At 38.0% G+C, this 16,896-nt stretch overlaps 2 protein-coding genes across 9 annotated transcripts in view; both read right to left on the reverse strand.

Moving 5' to 3' along the window:
• Nucleotides 1–11,133, reverse strand: part of ttll10 (tubulin tyrosine ligase-like family, member 10) — a 35,551-nt gene extending 24,418 nt beyond the window's left edge. For 2 of the 5 annotated variants that reach the window (XM_077514496.1, XM_077514503.1), the window contains exons 1-2: nucleotides 10,872–11,133; nucleotides 10,442–10,534 (exon numbers count right to left, since the gene is read on the reverse strand). In XM_077514496.1, the coding sequence (XP_077370622.1) occupies nucleotides 10,442–10,491 (50 nt within the window). In that variant the 5' untranslated portion in view covers nucleotides 10,492–10,534; nucleotides 10,872–11,133. Of the gene's footprint in view, nucleotides 1–8,290; nucleotides 8,670–10,441; nucleotides 10,546–10,871 lie in introns of those variants that run through there. The other 3 variants (XM_077514497.1, XM_077514499.1, XM_077514502.1) reach the window with 3 other exon arrangements.
• A 5,472-nt stretch (nucleotides 11,134–16,605) lies between these two features.
• Nucleotides 16,606–16,896, reverse strand: part of mib2 (MIB E3 ubiquitin protein ligase 2) — a 60,671-nt gene continuing 60,380 nt past the window's right edge. For all 4 annotated transcript variants that reach the window (XM_077514506.1, XM_077514504.1, XM_077514508.1 and 1 more), the window contains one exon: nucleotides 16,606–16,896. This exon is cut by the window's right edge and continues 1,858 nt beyond it. The gene's annotated coding sequence lies outside the window, so the exon portion shown is untranslated.

Genomic DNA, 16,896 nt, shown 5'->3' on the forward strand with positions numbered 1-16,896 from the left:
ACTAAAGCGCTAGCATGAGAGGTACTAGTAACAATGAGTTCCACAGCGGGTACAAATACATGCTCATTTCACTAACCCGGGCGTAAATATGTGAAGTGTTGCGATTATGTGATGTATGTCTATGCCAGGGGTCAGCACACTTTACCGTCAAAAGATCCATTTTAGGCCAAAGAAATAACCAAAAAATCTGTCTGGAGCTACAAAATATTTGAAGATTGTGATGAAGGAAACAGTGTGTCCAACAGCTAATTAGAGCTGCACCACAAATTACACAAAAATATGACAGGAGCATCCAATACTTTTGAGATTCATTTTCTTCTATCTTTCGTCTTCTTGTTTTTTTTTGTTTTTTTTTTATTATTATAATTTTTTAGATGTTAATTTTCAGACTTCGTTTTCCATACAATTAGAGACTTTGCTGCCTTTCTGTCAAGTTTCTGGCATTGTTGGCAATTGTACGGACACATGGTCATTTTCTGCTTCTTTTCTTCCTTTGGACATTTTATGAATATTTGTGACATTTTTTCTGCCTTTTTTGGTTTAAATTTTTTGACATTTTCAGCCATTTTGAGGACATTTTATGGTAATTTTCTGATTTTTTTTTTTCATTTGTTTTTGATTGATTGACTTTCTGCCTTTTTTTTCCTTCCCAAGACATTTTTATGGTAATTTTCTAGCTTACTTCTTTTGTTTCTGGAATGGAATGGACTGCTTTTTATATAGCACAATTTTAGCTTGGACATTTTATAGTTACTTTTTGAACATTTTCATTTCTGCCATTTTTCAAAATTCAATTATCTGACATTTTTGGCAATTTCACGAACATTTTATGATATTTTTTTTGTTTCTTTTTTGAACATTTTATGGTTACTTTTAGAACATTTTTAGGTCATTTTTAAAACTTTTCTCATCTACCTTTTATCTCTCTTTTTCTGACAATTAAAAATTTTGATTTAAAAAAAATATTTCAATATTATTTTTTTTATATTTAAATCCTTAATTCATTTAAAGAATAGTGTATCTAAAAAAAATAATAATAATAAATACCTGTATGTAAAAAAATTATTAAGTATTTGTACTTTTTTATATTTTCCTATTCTTTTAATGTACATTTTTCTAGGGAGCCACAAGAGAGAGACCAAAGAGGGTTGCAGACACCTGGTCTATGCTCAGGGAAGACTGTGAACATAATGGCAAAAAAAAAGAAAAAAGATTGGTTTATTGTTTGCTATGCCAACTTTTCATGATGTGTCCTACAAATGTTGCTTCTCCAATATACCACACTGCTTCATAAAAACATCCCTTACTGTTTGATGCTAAGTCTATGTAGTGCGTGTGTACAGTACATCCAATGATGCATCACAGGGTCTGTCTACAGGGTAACAGCAGGTCCCACTAATGACACAAGATGTGTTTGTGCGATAAAGGCTTTCTGGGGGTGGGAGTGGGGGGTGTTCAGGTGAACACAGCCTGGATGTGTCCCACTGGGACCAGTTACCAAGGTAGAGCATCACCTGTTCATTCTTTCCTGTGTGTGCAGCAGTACAAAGACCTGAGGCTATGATCAAATAATGTGTGTAAGTACTCTAATTATATAGATGCAAGGCCTGGTTTATTCACAAACCTGTTGTGCTATATTCATCACTGTAGTTTGCCATGCTATTTTCAATATATTTGGCCTTAACACACAGAAGTTGAAATATATCACAAACTAGTAGTATTGCACCACCAAATGCAGCATTTAAAACACCACAAACACGTTTTGAGGTTTGTCATCACTTCCATTTGGGGGTGCTGAATACTGGTTTTGAAAACAAATTGCAGGTTGCCCGCACACTCAAAACACATTGCAGGGGTAGAGTAACTCCACAGATGACAAATAAGCAAGTCAGACCTGCGTCCTTCCTGAATATACAGTGTGTGACAATGAATCCAAACCTTTCAAACTGTCATCGAAGTATGAGGTGGATATTCTACTCGCCCACTCACATGGAAATGATAACTCATAGTCATTGCTGAGTGTTTGCATTGAAGCCGAAGTCAAATCCTGACTGGACGGCATTGAATTACTCGTATTCAACTCCAAAAACTTCTGTATCATTTATCCTATTCAGCATCCGTGAGAGAAATTGACTTTCCGAAAAATATAATATAGATATACAGTAAAGTCCATTCAACAAATTTAAAACCCAAGCCAACTTTTATGTGAAAATTGTTTTGACTGATGCTTGTCCACATTACTAAAATAACTGTCATACTTGTTGAGTTTAAATATGCTTGTGACATTTAAACATAAGTACCGGTAGCCACATACCGGTAATTAAAAGCCCAATTGCAACCGTGCACACAAAAATACAGTAAAACAGTAAATAGTACAGTACAGTAAAAAATCAGTCTTGAAAGCACCTATTGCCCACAAAATTGAAAGGAATTTAAAAAAAAAATTTTTCCTGCTATATTTAAAAGTCCAAATCCACTGATATATCCTCCTGACTACCCGAAAACAAAATATGGTCCCGTCATGTTTATTTTGGTATTCCCCAATCATTGTGAAGTAACTAGAATACTGCAAAAGAAATTTTTGAAAAAAACAAGAAAAAAGTTTTTATTTTTAAGCTATGATGTGTCCACTACAGAGGACTTTTTTTTTTTTTAACTTAAATGCTAGGCTCAAATACAGTTAAAATAATTCAAACAACACTTTAATGTGTTCTTAAGAGTCTTATAGAACATATGATAACATTTAAAGCCTAAATTTGTTCAATAAAAAGTGTTAAAGTGTTAAAAAGTGTCAGTCTTTTCCTCTTCCCTAAAAAGTGCTCGCACTGAGGGAAGCCCCACCCCTACACATTTGGTATCATTGGACAGCTCTGAATGTCCTTTATAGAGCACAAAAATGAGTTAACTCAATCGTATGCACTGGGTGGGAGATATTCAGGTTTAAAAAGGTCCACTACAGAGGACAAATTTGAATTGCTGGTAGTCAGGAGGTTAAGCCTGAACACAAATTCCTTCTAATTTCCTTTACCCTTCCGTGAACCACCATGCCATATTAAGTTTTAAACAAAACTTACACACATTGATAATTAACCAACTCTAAGCCATTAAGTCCAGTGCAGTGGTTGGTACTCGGGTGACCAACGTTTTTCAGTGCATGACACCGAAAGATTCCACATTGAATTGATACTTAGTACTCAGTAGTAAATGATCAGCAGTTTAGATTTTTTTTTTTTTTCTTGAATCAGGAAGAAATCAAAGTCCATAGCAGAAACGATGCCTGAGCTCCTGTGCTTTACAAAGGTGCGCCTGTCAGAGAGCTACACATTAACACGGGCAGCTGACGGGCCTTCTCCGAGCTTGGCCGCACTTTTACAACCCCACACGCCCTTTCGGATTTGTCCAAGCTCTCTCAACATGGCAGTCTCCAGACGGCCGTCTCGCACGGTCTAGCCAATGGGCGAGGACGCAGCAAGATGTGCCACTATCCCACCTGGGGCCTATGGGAGGAGAGAGGAGCCATGGATACCGGCTGTTGCTCGGCTGGTGCAAATGGAAGTGTTGAGGGAGCAGGTACTGTCACACTTGGCATCAGGGGAGTGTGTACACACCATCCTGGTCCGATGCTGATGGTTTATGGCCAGGGCATTGCAAATAGCAGAGTGTTTACCGAGCCTAATCTTTGATCATTGAGGAAGAGAGTTGCAGTTAAATAGGCTCTGAACCAACATCCTGGAGGTTAGCCATGCAGGAAGGTGCAGTTAAAACAGCTCAGGTTCAGCAAACTTGCTCACATGAGGTCCTTTTGGAGCCAAGTCAGATGCAGCTATCCAGACATACGTCCATCTTCTATCCGCACTCGCGTCGTAAGTGAGCTAGAGAATACCCTCGGATTTTGATTTTGTGAAAGAGTCAGGATAAAACTGGACTGGTCGGCAGTCAATTGCAGAGCACACATACACTACTGTAGACAAACGGAAATTCACACTCTGTGGACAATTTTGAGTAGCGGTGGAAAATTAATTTTCAGAAGAAGAAGAAGAAGCTACTTGTAATAATAATAATAATAATTATTAATAATAATAATAATAATAATAATAATAATAATAATAATAATAATAATAATAATTTTATATTGTTAGTAAAAATGTTTATATATATATATATATATATATATATATATATATATATATATATATATATATATATATAAATATATATATATATATATATATATATATATATATATATATATATATATATATATATATATAAGATGACACCTAGGTACTCATCAACAATATTTAAACAGGATGTTCTCAGAGGGAAGTGGGCATGAAGCTTACACTGTCATAGTGTTCCGTCAACAGGTTGCAAAAGACATGTAGAGAGACTGGAAGAGTCACAGAAAGACATGGAAGTGGATGTTTTACACACACACACACACATATATATATATATATATATATATATATATATATATATATATATATATATATATATGTAGGCTTGTCATTAACACTGCATCTCGACTTAATCAACATTCAGAAAAAAAATTCTAAATTACGTGCAATTTTTCTATATTTTTAAAGTTTGATGACAATATGAGCATAACCATAAGGCCTTACTCATATTAACTGTTCTTAGTTGGGACTCACAAATTTACCGCAGGGAAAACTCTCCTCTCCTCTCCTCATGCAAAAAAAATGCTTATGCTGTGAACATGAGAAACTTTATGGCTAATCACATTTATTTTCCCATTTTTTTTGTTTTTTTGTTTTCTTAATTGGTCGGAAAAGATAGCAACAAAGCCTTGGTAGTTGCAAAGGTCACATGATTTGAGCCGAGATGTCAATTTTACAACTTGCGACTTGCTTGGCTCATGAAAGACTCACCTTGACATTGTATTCATGAAACACTCATCCTGACTGACTTAAACAGATACTCAATTTTCAGCAGTGAAAAGTAATATTTTGTCCAGAATGAATTTGATAACTTCATTATTTTTCATGTACAATTAATACCTTTAAAAACAATTTTTTCCACTTGGTGTCGACTGATGATGACATCATCTGTGCTGAGGAAGTAGGTAACGGCCAATCATGGCTCACCTCTTTTCTGGGTTTGGTCAGTAAACTGAGCCATGATTGGTTCTTACCTACTTCCTCAGCACAGGTGATGTCATCGTCAGTTAATAGCAAGTAGAAAATTATACTAATTGTACATAAAAAAATAATAGATACCACTTTAATTATAGACAAAACATTAACTTTTTCCTGCTGAAAATGGCTCAATGAGTCAAGTATCCCTTTAAACTACATGATTTGACAAATCTCCCTCACCCTGTTTCAATTTGAAAATCTGAATTTTAAATGTAGTTCCTTTTGTTTTTGAAAGAAAAGTAATTTTTTTTACGGACCCAGCCACCAAATGATTACATTTGGATTCAAGAATCATGTCTTTGTTTGGAAAAAACAATGGCAACATGCTAACTTCATTTGTCACTATGAAAGCTACAGATGCGGCTAAGCTAGGGTAGCTTTGCAGCTCACCATGGCTCAAGCATAAACTAATCATGCCGGTTATTCACTGAATTGTTAAGACATTACGTGACAGACCACAGAATCGATAGCATTAGAAAACTGTTTGTGAGTGCGTCATTGCATATAGATGCCGCCTTGAATGGGTTGAATCTGTGCTAGGATACGTCAGTGTGTCTGCCCTATTCGATGGGGCAAGTCCGCTTGGAAACTGGTGTAATGAATTGGCTGAACATCAAAGCAACAACCTAGGAAGTGCAAACAGTTAATACCTCACACACCCACACATGTACAGACCCTAATGTATATTTGGAAAGAAACAAAGTAGTCTAGCTTGTGATTACATAAGTTTACTCCAATATAGGCTACTACTATACAGTCTATATACATATTTTTTTTTTTTTTTTTTTTTTTTATACAACTGTAACAGTATTCCAGTAACCAGAGAGAGAACCCAGGCAAGAAGAACACATAGACAAAAGGCCAAAGCAAGGATTCAAACCCTGCACCTCATAACTGTGAAGCAGATGTGCTCACCACTCATGCACAGTGCAGCTCCAGATGCAACTCGCACCTTAACTTTCAATACCAAGCCAATCCCATCCATGCACCATGCCTTCTTATTGAGTTGGAGGGCAGCTCAACTTTAACCCCAGCTGACCTACCTCGTGCTGAACCTCCGCCTTTGAAAACCATCCAAATCTCTTTTCCAGACAATTGAAGGCATTGCTTCTAATACTACATTTCCTTTCTCCTCTTTAAATCCACAATGCAAACTTAGTCCCTGCAGCGCTTGCAGTGAGCTATGAGATAGACTGGATTTAAATGTAAGCTGTGAGGGGTGAAAAAAAAAAAAAAAAAAAAAGTACAACCCGGCGAAGATGTTGGCAGCTGTGATGTGTGTTGAGAAGAATGCGCCGGCGTTATCACTCGCTGAGTTATGCAAGAAGAGTTTGGTGGAAACCTTTGCCTGGTACAGCGCTGGGCCTCAGCCTCCTCACACACGGGTTAAGCACACACACGAGAAGCCAAAGATGAGAGCAGGCCTTGGATCTTTCTAATTACCCTCAGCGAATGGGAGGCAGTCGGACACTCCGCCTGGGTTATCGCAACACCGACACTCCCCATTCTTCTTCCGAATTGACTATTTATAGCTTTCATCTACAGTATGGACTTCAACAGAGGGCATTAGGTGCACGGGAGGCTTAGTGAGGAGTAGATGTGTTTAAGTGCAACTTTGTAGCCTGAGCCAAAAATCAAGCTTTTTTATTTTAGGCCCATTGTAAGCGTCCCAGTGAAGCTGAACTGAACTCAAATCTCAACACCTTAGAGCAGGGGTGTCAAACTCATATTAGCTCAGGGGCCGCATGGAGGAAAATATTACCAAGTGGGCCGGATCGGTCAAATAATAACTTTTGCCGGCAATTATACGCAGATTTTCGCTATTTGTGGGCTAGCCCTAAATTACGGAGCTCAACTGTAATCATACTGTTCCAAAAAATAACATGAATGCAAATGTAATGCGGCAACACTTTGCCTGTATGTGTTCTGGACCTGTTAAATCTTTTTTTTTTTTTGCATATATATACACACACATATATATATATATATATATATATATATATATATATATATATATATATATATATATATATTGTTCCCAGAATGTATTGTGTGGCGCAGTTAACACATTCACTCGCAACCCCCTTCGCTCCCGGCTGTTTTCCTGGATTTTGACTGATTTTTGCAAGGCCCACAGAATATTGTGTACTATTGTTATAAAAACATGGAGCCTACGAAAAGAAAGATTAGCGTCTCTTCTTTCATCAGGAAAAAAAAAAAAGTATATTTCTATCTGTTTCCATTTAGCAGCAATTAGTATTAGAATATAGCTAAGTTTTATCATGATTCACAAATCTGTCTAAAACAGCTTGTTGCAACAGGGCCATGGTTGCTCTCTTATACTCTGCTGCCAACTGCTGGCCATTTTTGTAATTACTACCATTGCTTCAACAGTTCTCTTAAGTTAAGAGGCTGCATCAAAGCCTTCTGCATACTATATCATTTTTTTTTTTTAAGAAAAGAAAAAAACATATAAATACGTTTTTAGAACACTGATAATATTTAAAATAGAACGTATTTACATGTTTTTGGGAGCAAATGAGTTAATGTTATAAGGATGTTAATCCTTGTCATATCTATTGTGTTAACTGTAATTAAAAATAAGTAAGTAAATAAATAAATAAATAAATAAATAAATAAATAAATAAATAAATAAATAAATAAATAAATAAATAAATAAATAAATCATAACTTTCAGTTGTGTGTAAAATAATGACATTCAGGACGATCCCCCGTACAAGTTGCATCTGAGGACTGCTTGTGAAATTCTAAATGTATATGTTTTGATTGTGGCCAGCTGATTAATTGGTCCGACATTACAAATTATTTTTTACTTTACAAAATCATCTCGTGGGCCAGGTTAAACCCTTGTGCCGGCCTGATCCAGCCCACGGGCCGTATGTTTGACACCACTACCTTAGAGCAAATACACGCTTCATTTCTGTGGTTGGAATGTGATCTAATCTAAATCTAAACCAGATACACACACACTGGTCACTCCATTAGGAACACTTGCACAATTCAATCCAACAACTGCACTTAATGAATTCTTCATTTTCAAAGATGACAATCCAATTTATTTGGATTTCAAATCCATTTTTCTCACAGGGGACAATGGAAATTGAACTCACCGAAGACAGACAGCTGTTCGTACAGTTATCGTTGACTTATGGTCGACGTCGCCGTTTTGTTTTGAGCAGCTGCATACAGAGAATTGTGTCCCTCTTTCCTGTCAGTCATTTCCATTTCAAGTTAAAAAGTCGTCTTCCCATGCGTCCCACTTCTTCTGTGGAACCTCACAAGAAGTTCAAAGTAAAAGTTAATCATCTATTTAGAGACAAAAGAAATATGCAATTATAATGTGAGCGTAACGCCATTGTCGAGGTCAATAACACCAATGTGTCATGCTCGTTATACAAACATTCATCAGCATCTCGAGGTTGAAGGCAGCATGGTAAGCTACTAGCAGCAGCCTCGGGCCACAGCGCTGAATGCGATGACGGGAAGAGCCTATCGGGTGCACACATGAAAGGAGGAGTTCAGCACTTTTAAGGTTTTTTTTGTCTTCAAAGTAGACAGCTGTCCAATGCACAAGGCCTTTGCTCCATTTATTTGTTTGTGTGAGGAGGTGGGGAACGCAGACGGAGACCGCACCAATGCACACACACGTGTGTGTAGGTCTATAAAGAGATTCAGTGCATGAGAAGAGGCAAAAGTATATACAGTACGTATATTGCCGCCAATGCTGTTGACATAAGAGGAGGTGTTGCATTATAGTGGAGGTCTGCATGGAAGTAGCTCATCTTGTGCCAGCACACAAGTTTAGAACAAAGCTAAAGGAAAGTATGGAAACTCTTTGAAGTGACTATACTGCTCTGTCATTGGTTAAGTCCATGTTACATGATTTATGGACAGCAAGGTTGCGAGCTAATGTCTCAATTTCCATCATGTTCATAGTATAGCCTTTGCAACAGTTCTTTTCTAGGTGGATTTTTAGCCAAATGATTTGTTGTGCGACTGTAGTGTTCTACTTGGACTAGTTTCCTGAAGAACCCGAAAAAAATTATGCTTGTGGGAGGTAAAGTATGAGGTAATCCATTACTTAACGTGGAAGTCAAGTCAAGCATTTTCTTTGCAATATTATGTTCTACGCAGCCCCACTAGTGTAAACACGGTATTCTGGTTAAAATTGTGTTTGTGTAAAATGAATCAATCAGAAAAATCATGAATCTCAGGGGGCGGCCATTTTGCCTTGTACTTGTACATGCTGGCGACTGAAAATGACATCACGGTGCCTAATGGCTCAGTTTAGAATGTCACCTGGCCAAATCCGATGAGTCGTGATGGTCGTTAACTGAGCTCTTAGGCACTGTGATGTCATTTTGACACTCGCAGTGTAATTCAGTTCTGCAGCTTTTGCGCAAGGGTGTCGTGTATCTTTAATTTAAGGAAGAAATGTTCTCACATTCTATATTTATTGTGTTGTTAATCAGACAGCTCAAACTTTCACCTTTGAGTCATCCCTGCTGCACATCGCCAGTTGCTATTTGCATGAGAGGCAAATTAAAGTGGCTGTATAAGGGAGGGGAGGGGCTAGCGCAGCGCAGCATCAAACTCAGGTTTCTTGTAACCGCCGTTTGATATGATGAGAAAGTAATGAAATACATTTTGTTCGATGGGGGGGACAAAAGCATGTGAATCGTCTGGCGAGGACTGACCAAAGACTACGCCCAGATTTCCCTATGCAAAATAACAGCCGCATGCATTAGCAGGTGCGAGTCACAAAGCTGCCCTGTTGTGTACAGTGTGTCTTCTGGTGAAATCAAAGAAGAAGAACACATCTTCATCCCAGAAAATGTACAACAGCAGGCCTTTTAATAACACCCCCTCAACAACTGTCACCTGGGTGTCATCAAGCGCTAATTAAGAAGCACCCCGCTCAAGTTTACCCATCTGCTCAAGTGGGCTCTTGTATTCTCTTACGGGAAACCTAATGACCACTTTCTTAACAAATCCTGAGACGCAACAGCAGGTTGCCTACAATGATGAGGGCAGGACGGACGGAGAAGGGCTGGGTGCAATTTGTGGTTGGTAAACGGCAGCCAGGTTGAGGAGTTAAGCAGGGTGGGGTTGGCCCTCAGGGAGTCAAAACAACAGCTTCCATCGCTCCCAAGAGGAGCAGCGCGAGCCAGCTTCGTCCAAATCAAAGCATTTTGCGCAGCGATAAGCCCACAGACGAGCTTCCTCGGGAGCAGCAGCAAAATGAGAGCGTGGTGACATACCCTGAGAGTTGAGCCAAGGTTGGCTGATATTGCATCAGTGGGAATCCCATCCTAGCAACCAGCTGCCTGGGAGGGAGCTCGGGAGGATGACGCCTACAGAGGGGAAAAACAACAGGATTTTGATTCAAGGAGCGACTTACATGAACTGTATTGCAAACATGCCTTTATTATGACGTTAGTACAAAGCTGTAAGAGCAAAGCTTTTACTGTGCATTATTTATCATGGAAAAAACAAAAAAAACAAATATGTATTGTAAAGCCTTTTTATCTTGATGTCACCCATTCCAAAAGTGTGCCACGTTGAAAATGTTAGAGAGCATCTTTGCGGGTTCAAAGCTAATCTGTGACTGTCCTGGCCAACCTTACATCATCTACAAGTGGAGGTCTGTTTGCAGTTCCTGGATGAATAGATATTTATGGCAACACATACTTGTACTTGCCTCCTCTCTTGTTGCAAACTCCATGAGCAGATTCTCAGCAGGTGTTGATCCAGGCGAGGAGTTTGCGATTATATGCGCAAGGCGAGGCAGGCAAAGCGGCACAACTTGTTGATGGAAAAACATAGTGTTTAGTGATAGTATACACAAAGCCTCGTCATCGTGACTTGCTGGTCCATGGATCAGTTAAACTGATGAGCTACTGCACTTCAAATGAAACAAAGAGGTAAAAATATGCTTTTCTTGATATTACAATTGCACAATGAAAATCACTCCCTTACAGTGGCATCATTACGCAACATCATTTGTTAGTTTTGATGTTTTTGCTGTGTAAGAATGACACCACAAAAGTGGCAGCCACATCACTGGCATCTAGGAGTGCCTAATTAACATAAAGATAACATCTTTATACATTATACAGTGAACCCCAGGCAGCTATAGCTTTACTTTTAAATGATGTTTATTCATTAATTTTTATAGTATGCAGTTAAGTCTAGAGCTGCACCCGTTCAATGTGTACTGCAACATGCCAGCCAGTCTGCTGGAATACATGCATAATAATAATAATAATAATAATAATAATAATAATAATAATAATGGATACAATTTATCTAGCGCTTTTTCTAGCCATCCTTACTACGTACTACATACTTGTCAACCGTCTCTACACCCTGAGCCACAGCTGCCATAGTAGTAGTAGTAGAAGAAGAAGAGGAAGAGAAGGACCTCAATTAATCTCACTAAGTGCAAAATAGTCAAGAATATAAGCTTCTGGGTATAGTTGGATACTCTATTTGAATGTGTCGCTGCTAGGGTGGCCAGATGTCCGGATTTAGGCCGGACTGTCCTAATTTTCAGTGATGTGTTTTGCGTCCTGCGCAACCCTAAGCAGGACGCTGGTTTGTCCTCCTTTTTCAAATGAAATGAGACGCGGTTGATTTTATGTGATGCAACATCAGCCCCACCTCACGTTTGTCACAACTGGTCTATATTGGCCGACTTCAGTTAAAAATCTCGTATATCATTGGTTCAATAAATGTACGCAAATCTCCACGTGTGGCTATCTGACTACGTCATATCCTCACCGTCTTCTTTGACAGCAGCACTAGCAAAAATGCCAAAACGGCGGACATCTTTTAATATCGAATGGACGAAAGAGCACAATTTCCTGGCCAAAAGCAGTCGAGACTCGTTTCACGGTTTCTGCACACTTTGCCGGTGTGATGTTGAACGTGAGCAGTCAGGGCAAAGCAGTCGTAGAACGTCACGCAGGGACGGAGACATATAAAAGAAGGAGGCGAGCAGCAGGTGCGTCATCCTTGAAGACATTTTTTCCTTGTTATTTGCTTTTCAAAATACGTAAATTATGTTTTGTGGCACTTTGCTTTTTTACAGAAGCATGTCACTGCTTAGTGGTTTAAAAACTTGGCACTGTAAACTAAATAAATTGTCAAAAACAAGTTTTGACTTGAGATATATATATATATATATATATATATATATATATATATATTTTTTTTTTTTTTTTTTTTTTTTTTTCCGTGAAGTAGTTGGCTTTATGTTTTAAATTTATTATAAATGTTTTAATGCTCTAAAACACCTCACCACACAGTTTATACACTTTTCTCATCGAGGCGTTTACATTTTCTCACATTTCTCTCTTGTTTAAACATTCTCAATGTTCAAACCTTCATAAATTTTAGAAAATAGGTACTACGAAAAAAAAAAGTATGCAAAATCGCTGTAAAAAAAAAAATCCGCAAAACAGTAATGCCATGAAAAGTGAACTGCGTTATAGCGAGGGAACATTCATTATTATTTTTTTTAAATGTCCTCCTTTTTTGATCTTATGGAAGATCTTGATCTTATGGCTCCCGACTCGCTGCACCGTGTCCATGTGTGTTAAAAGTAGCAGTTGATTGAAAGTTCTGCGATTGGTTGGCAACCAGTCCAGGGTGTCCCCCGCCTACTGCCCAGAGCCATCTGAGATAGGCGCCAGCAGCCCCCGCGACCCTTGTGAGGAATAAGGGGTCAAGAAAATGGATGGATGGATGGATGATTGAAAGTTGATCGTTACCGTAACATATGTTAATTTTGCTGAGCCCATCTACAGTGTTGTCTATTATGTTACCATCAAGCTAGCTTTCATTATTTACATGCTTTGGGTAAAAAAAAAAAAAAAAAAAAAAAGGTCTTTAAATATACAATATTTTGTTATTTTTGTTTTATGTATCAGTTTTACTGTAAACTGTAACTGGGAATGATAAATAAACTGCTTAAAGCAAGCACATCTTATTTGGACAGATGTGTTTCATTTTTACAGGTGATGTTATGCGATAGTATCAGACAGCAAGAGTGAGAACAGGTGCTGACAAATAATTTGAAAAGTGTGTTTATATATGGTTTCTATACATCCCGGATTTGCACTGATCACCAATTGCGTTTATGCTATGTCTAATGTTTGTGCAACAGCTTGATTTCCCTCTGTCAGCATCAAAATGATTTGCTTTTCTCCCATAGACAGTGTTCACAACAAATGCAGTTTTCACAGGTGAAACCCAAAGCCAAAAACAGGTACTATCTAATGTTTAAGCCTGCAAACTAAAAGGAAACACCCTTCAGTCACAATGTTCTAACTTCCAATACTTTTGCTCACTTGAGGGGCAGGTAGGTTCAAACAAAAGGTGCTCTTTCCAGAGTTGTTTAACACATCTGTATGTACGGTCAAAACAAAACATGAAATAAAAGCTGGAATTCTGAAATTTGGTCTCATATCCATCTTTTGATTTCAAATCCAAATATCCTCAGTTTACAACAAAAACAAAGAAATTGACTTTGCTGTTCTAATACTTTTGTAGCGGGCTCATGATGGGGTTAGGACGTAGGTTTATGTTAACGGCAAATATTTAAACAGGTTTAAGAGTGACAGTTGGAAGGCAAATGGCCTCCTAGCGGGTGGCAAGGCAGTAGCGCCCCCTGCAGGCAACACACAGACACGCGAACACACGTCGAGCGCTTGAAAAAGAAACGTTGACATAAACTTTTTTGTTTTCCCACTCAACAATTTCAAGCAGTAAGACCAAGCTGCAGTGTATATATGAATAATGACTTGGTTCAAATATTGGCGTGTTCTATTTGCATAACAAACGAATTGTATTTATTCAATCGTAGATATCACCACCAGATGACGCTCTTTCCTATTTGGAGAGAAGCTCGTATTCATTGGCACCCTGACACATTTGCATCATTTTGAGCCATTTCTGATCTGAAATTCTAAACGATGACAGGTGGACTCGTACATTTGCTAAATATTAATGTAAAGAATATGTGTAAGTACATACATGTGAAATAAAAGAACCGTTCTACCATATTCTAATTTAATTAGATGATCCAGCTCGGATTTTAACACAGTCGAAGAGACTTCTGACTCCAGACTTCTTCTTCTTCCTCCTCTAGTTGTTGTTTTAAATTGACATAATAACTGCAGACTTTCGTGTGAATTGAGGAACAAGTGGTTCAGAGAATGGATGGATGGATGGATGGATGGATGGATGGATGGATGGATGGATGGATGGATGGATGATGGATGGTGCAAGCCTACTTTGAAAGAAAGCACAGTGGAGCCTTTTCATTAGTCCAAGCGTGGAGACGTCACTGCTTAAAATGCTGAGTCATATGTCAAAGCCGTCTGAGCCTTTAAGGCAATTAGTCCTAAGAAGTGGCAGGCGGCAAAGTGTAGATGTTGCACGGTCGACAACAGCAGCCTGGAGTCACTAAGTTGTAACCAGCATCTACCAATGATCATCATCACTTTACTCCTTCATTCATTGTATTGCATAAACAAACAAACAAACAAACAAACAAACAAACACACGGACCTGAGAAACCTTTACAAATGTTTGTAGGCTATACAAATACTCGTGACTCAAGCTTTGCACTTGTACACCATTACATATTAATGGATTCAATCCATAATAGCCACGCACATACAGAGTTTGTCAGCCGAAGACTTGGCAGCCAGGCACTTTTACGGCCGGACCAACCACTATCATGTCAAAACCAATAGGTAAGCAGAGCTGTCGTGGTTGTGCAGATGTACGTTAGCGTTAACGTCTAACAATAATGGTATAATGTTCTGTAGTTTTCTACATGGGGCCCGGGAAGAGAGAGTACAATTGTGCCTTGAGATAGAAGTTTATGTAATTCATTCAATGACATAACTCGTGTCTCAAATCATCCTTCCCCATTGGAATCACTGGAAACACCATTAATCCAAGTTTGTGTATTTTTTTTAAGCACGCTATAACATTGAACTTTATAAAAACAAACCAAAATGTCGCAATTAAGTAGAACATAAAGAATTCAAACAGTTTTTGCCACTTTTTTTTTTTTTTTTTGCTTCAACTCAATGGATATTGTGCTGCTTCTGGTGTACCCATTTTTGCCACCTCAGCAGCTCTATAAACCACATTAAACAATCTTCACACAGGAAAAAGAATATGCTTGTGACTATTGCTATAATATCTGTTTACATGTGTTGCTCCATTGTTTGTATTTAATAGACATTGCTGAAAGGGAAAGAGACACTTAAAGATGCTGTTGACTAGCCCATATATGCCATTTCCCTTTGTGTGTTAGCATTAAGCTAGCAAACTCTGGGGCCGTTATGTGGTTAATTTAAATGCACAACTTGTAATTCTCTTTTTGTTGCTTGCTCTGACAGTCTTTACGCTTCAATTTACAAATGAACGCAGTGATAATGCATACAAATCTCTATGGGTGCATTCTTACAGTGTTAGCTTAGCTACAGCGCTTGATTGTTTCGTGTAGTTGTTGGCAAGGCAAGAGGCAAAAAAAAAAAAAAAAAACTTTTTTATTTTCTCCAGTGCTCACTCGTTTCCCACACTGTGGGCTCTGCTTCCACCAGTAGAAATAATCAGTACGTCCAAGAACATATTGTTGATCAAAATGTGTCATTTTGATTTCACAATATCAAAACGTGAACAGCATGATGAAGAGATCTGTTTAAATGTCCATTTTAATTGAACCAGGAAGACATTTGGGTTCATTCATGGATCAAACACCAGCTCATAGTAAGGAAAAAGTTAAGAGACTTGTGCGGTAAGGTTTTTAGAGAATGTTAAATTAAGATGACCTGTAAAGTTTATTATGCATTTTAGGGCCCTTTTACACATTTCCCCTGAAATCTGAATACACTTAACTTTTTGTGATGGTGGTGCACATCTCCTCCAAAAGGAGGACAATGTAGCTACTTGTAAAAACACACAGGTACACACAAATGGTGGAAGTAGTAAACAATACATCCCAATATCTTTATTCCCTCAAGGGAAGGGCGCAATTAAAACCCCAAGTCCAACCTCGCCCACTCACCCCATTAGTCCACACAGATGCAGAATATGAAGATAAGACGTACTATTGTGTTAGAGGGAGACATTTACCTTGGGCGTTAGCGCCACATTCGAAAGCAGTCAAGTTATGTAACTAGCAGAGAAAGAGCAAGGTAAACACAGTAACACGTCAAAGTGACTCATTGCGTATCAAACATCCTCAAGTATTCTTTTGGATCAAAATTCAGAATGATCAATGAAGTCACACAAATAAAACGTTTGGTTGAGTGGAACAGGCATTACAAATGATAATGATAATATATTGGAACATTATTTCCAACATATCTATATCTTCACATAAATGAATCTTGAAGCAGGATGTCCTTAGAAAAGTGTTCCATATTTATTGCAAAATATTTTTGTACATAAACTGAGAAAACATGAACAGAGGAAGAGACAGTAAGGCCAACATCAGAACGCTGAGAGCGGAACTGTACAAAAAACACAAGTAACATTTGCTGCTTTAATAATGTTCTTTTATATATCTACCGATTACTGCTTATTACAGCTACCTCCTTCGTGAGGTAAAAAAAAAAATCAAAACAAAAAAACCTAAAACAAAAATCACCAATATCTCACCATTTCTTTTCCTTCTCAACATTTTCGCTTT

This window comes from Festucalex cinctus, chromosome 2, assembly GCF_051991245.1.
Source record: "Festucalex cinctus isolate MCC-2025b chromosome 2, RoL_Fcin_1.0, whole genome shotgun sequence".
Taxonomy (NCBI): domain Eukaryota; kingdom Metazoa; phylum Chordata; class Actinopteri; order Syngnathiformes; family Syngnathidae; genus Festucalex; species Festucalex cinctus.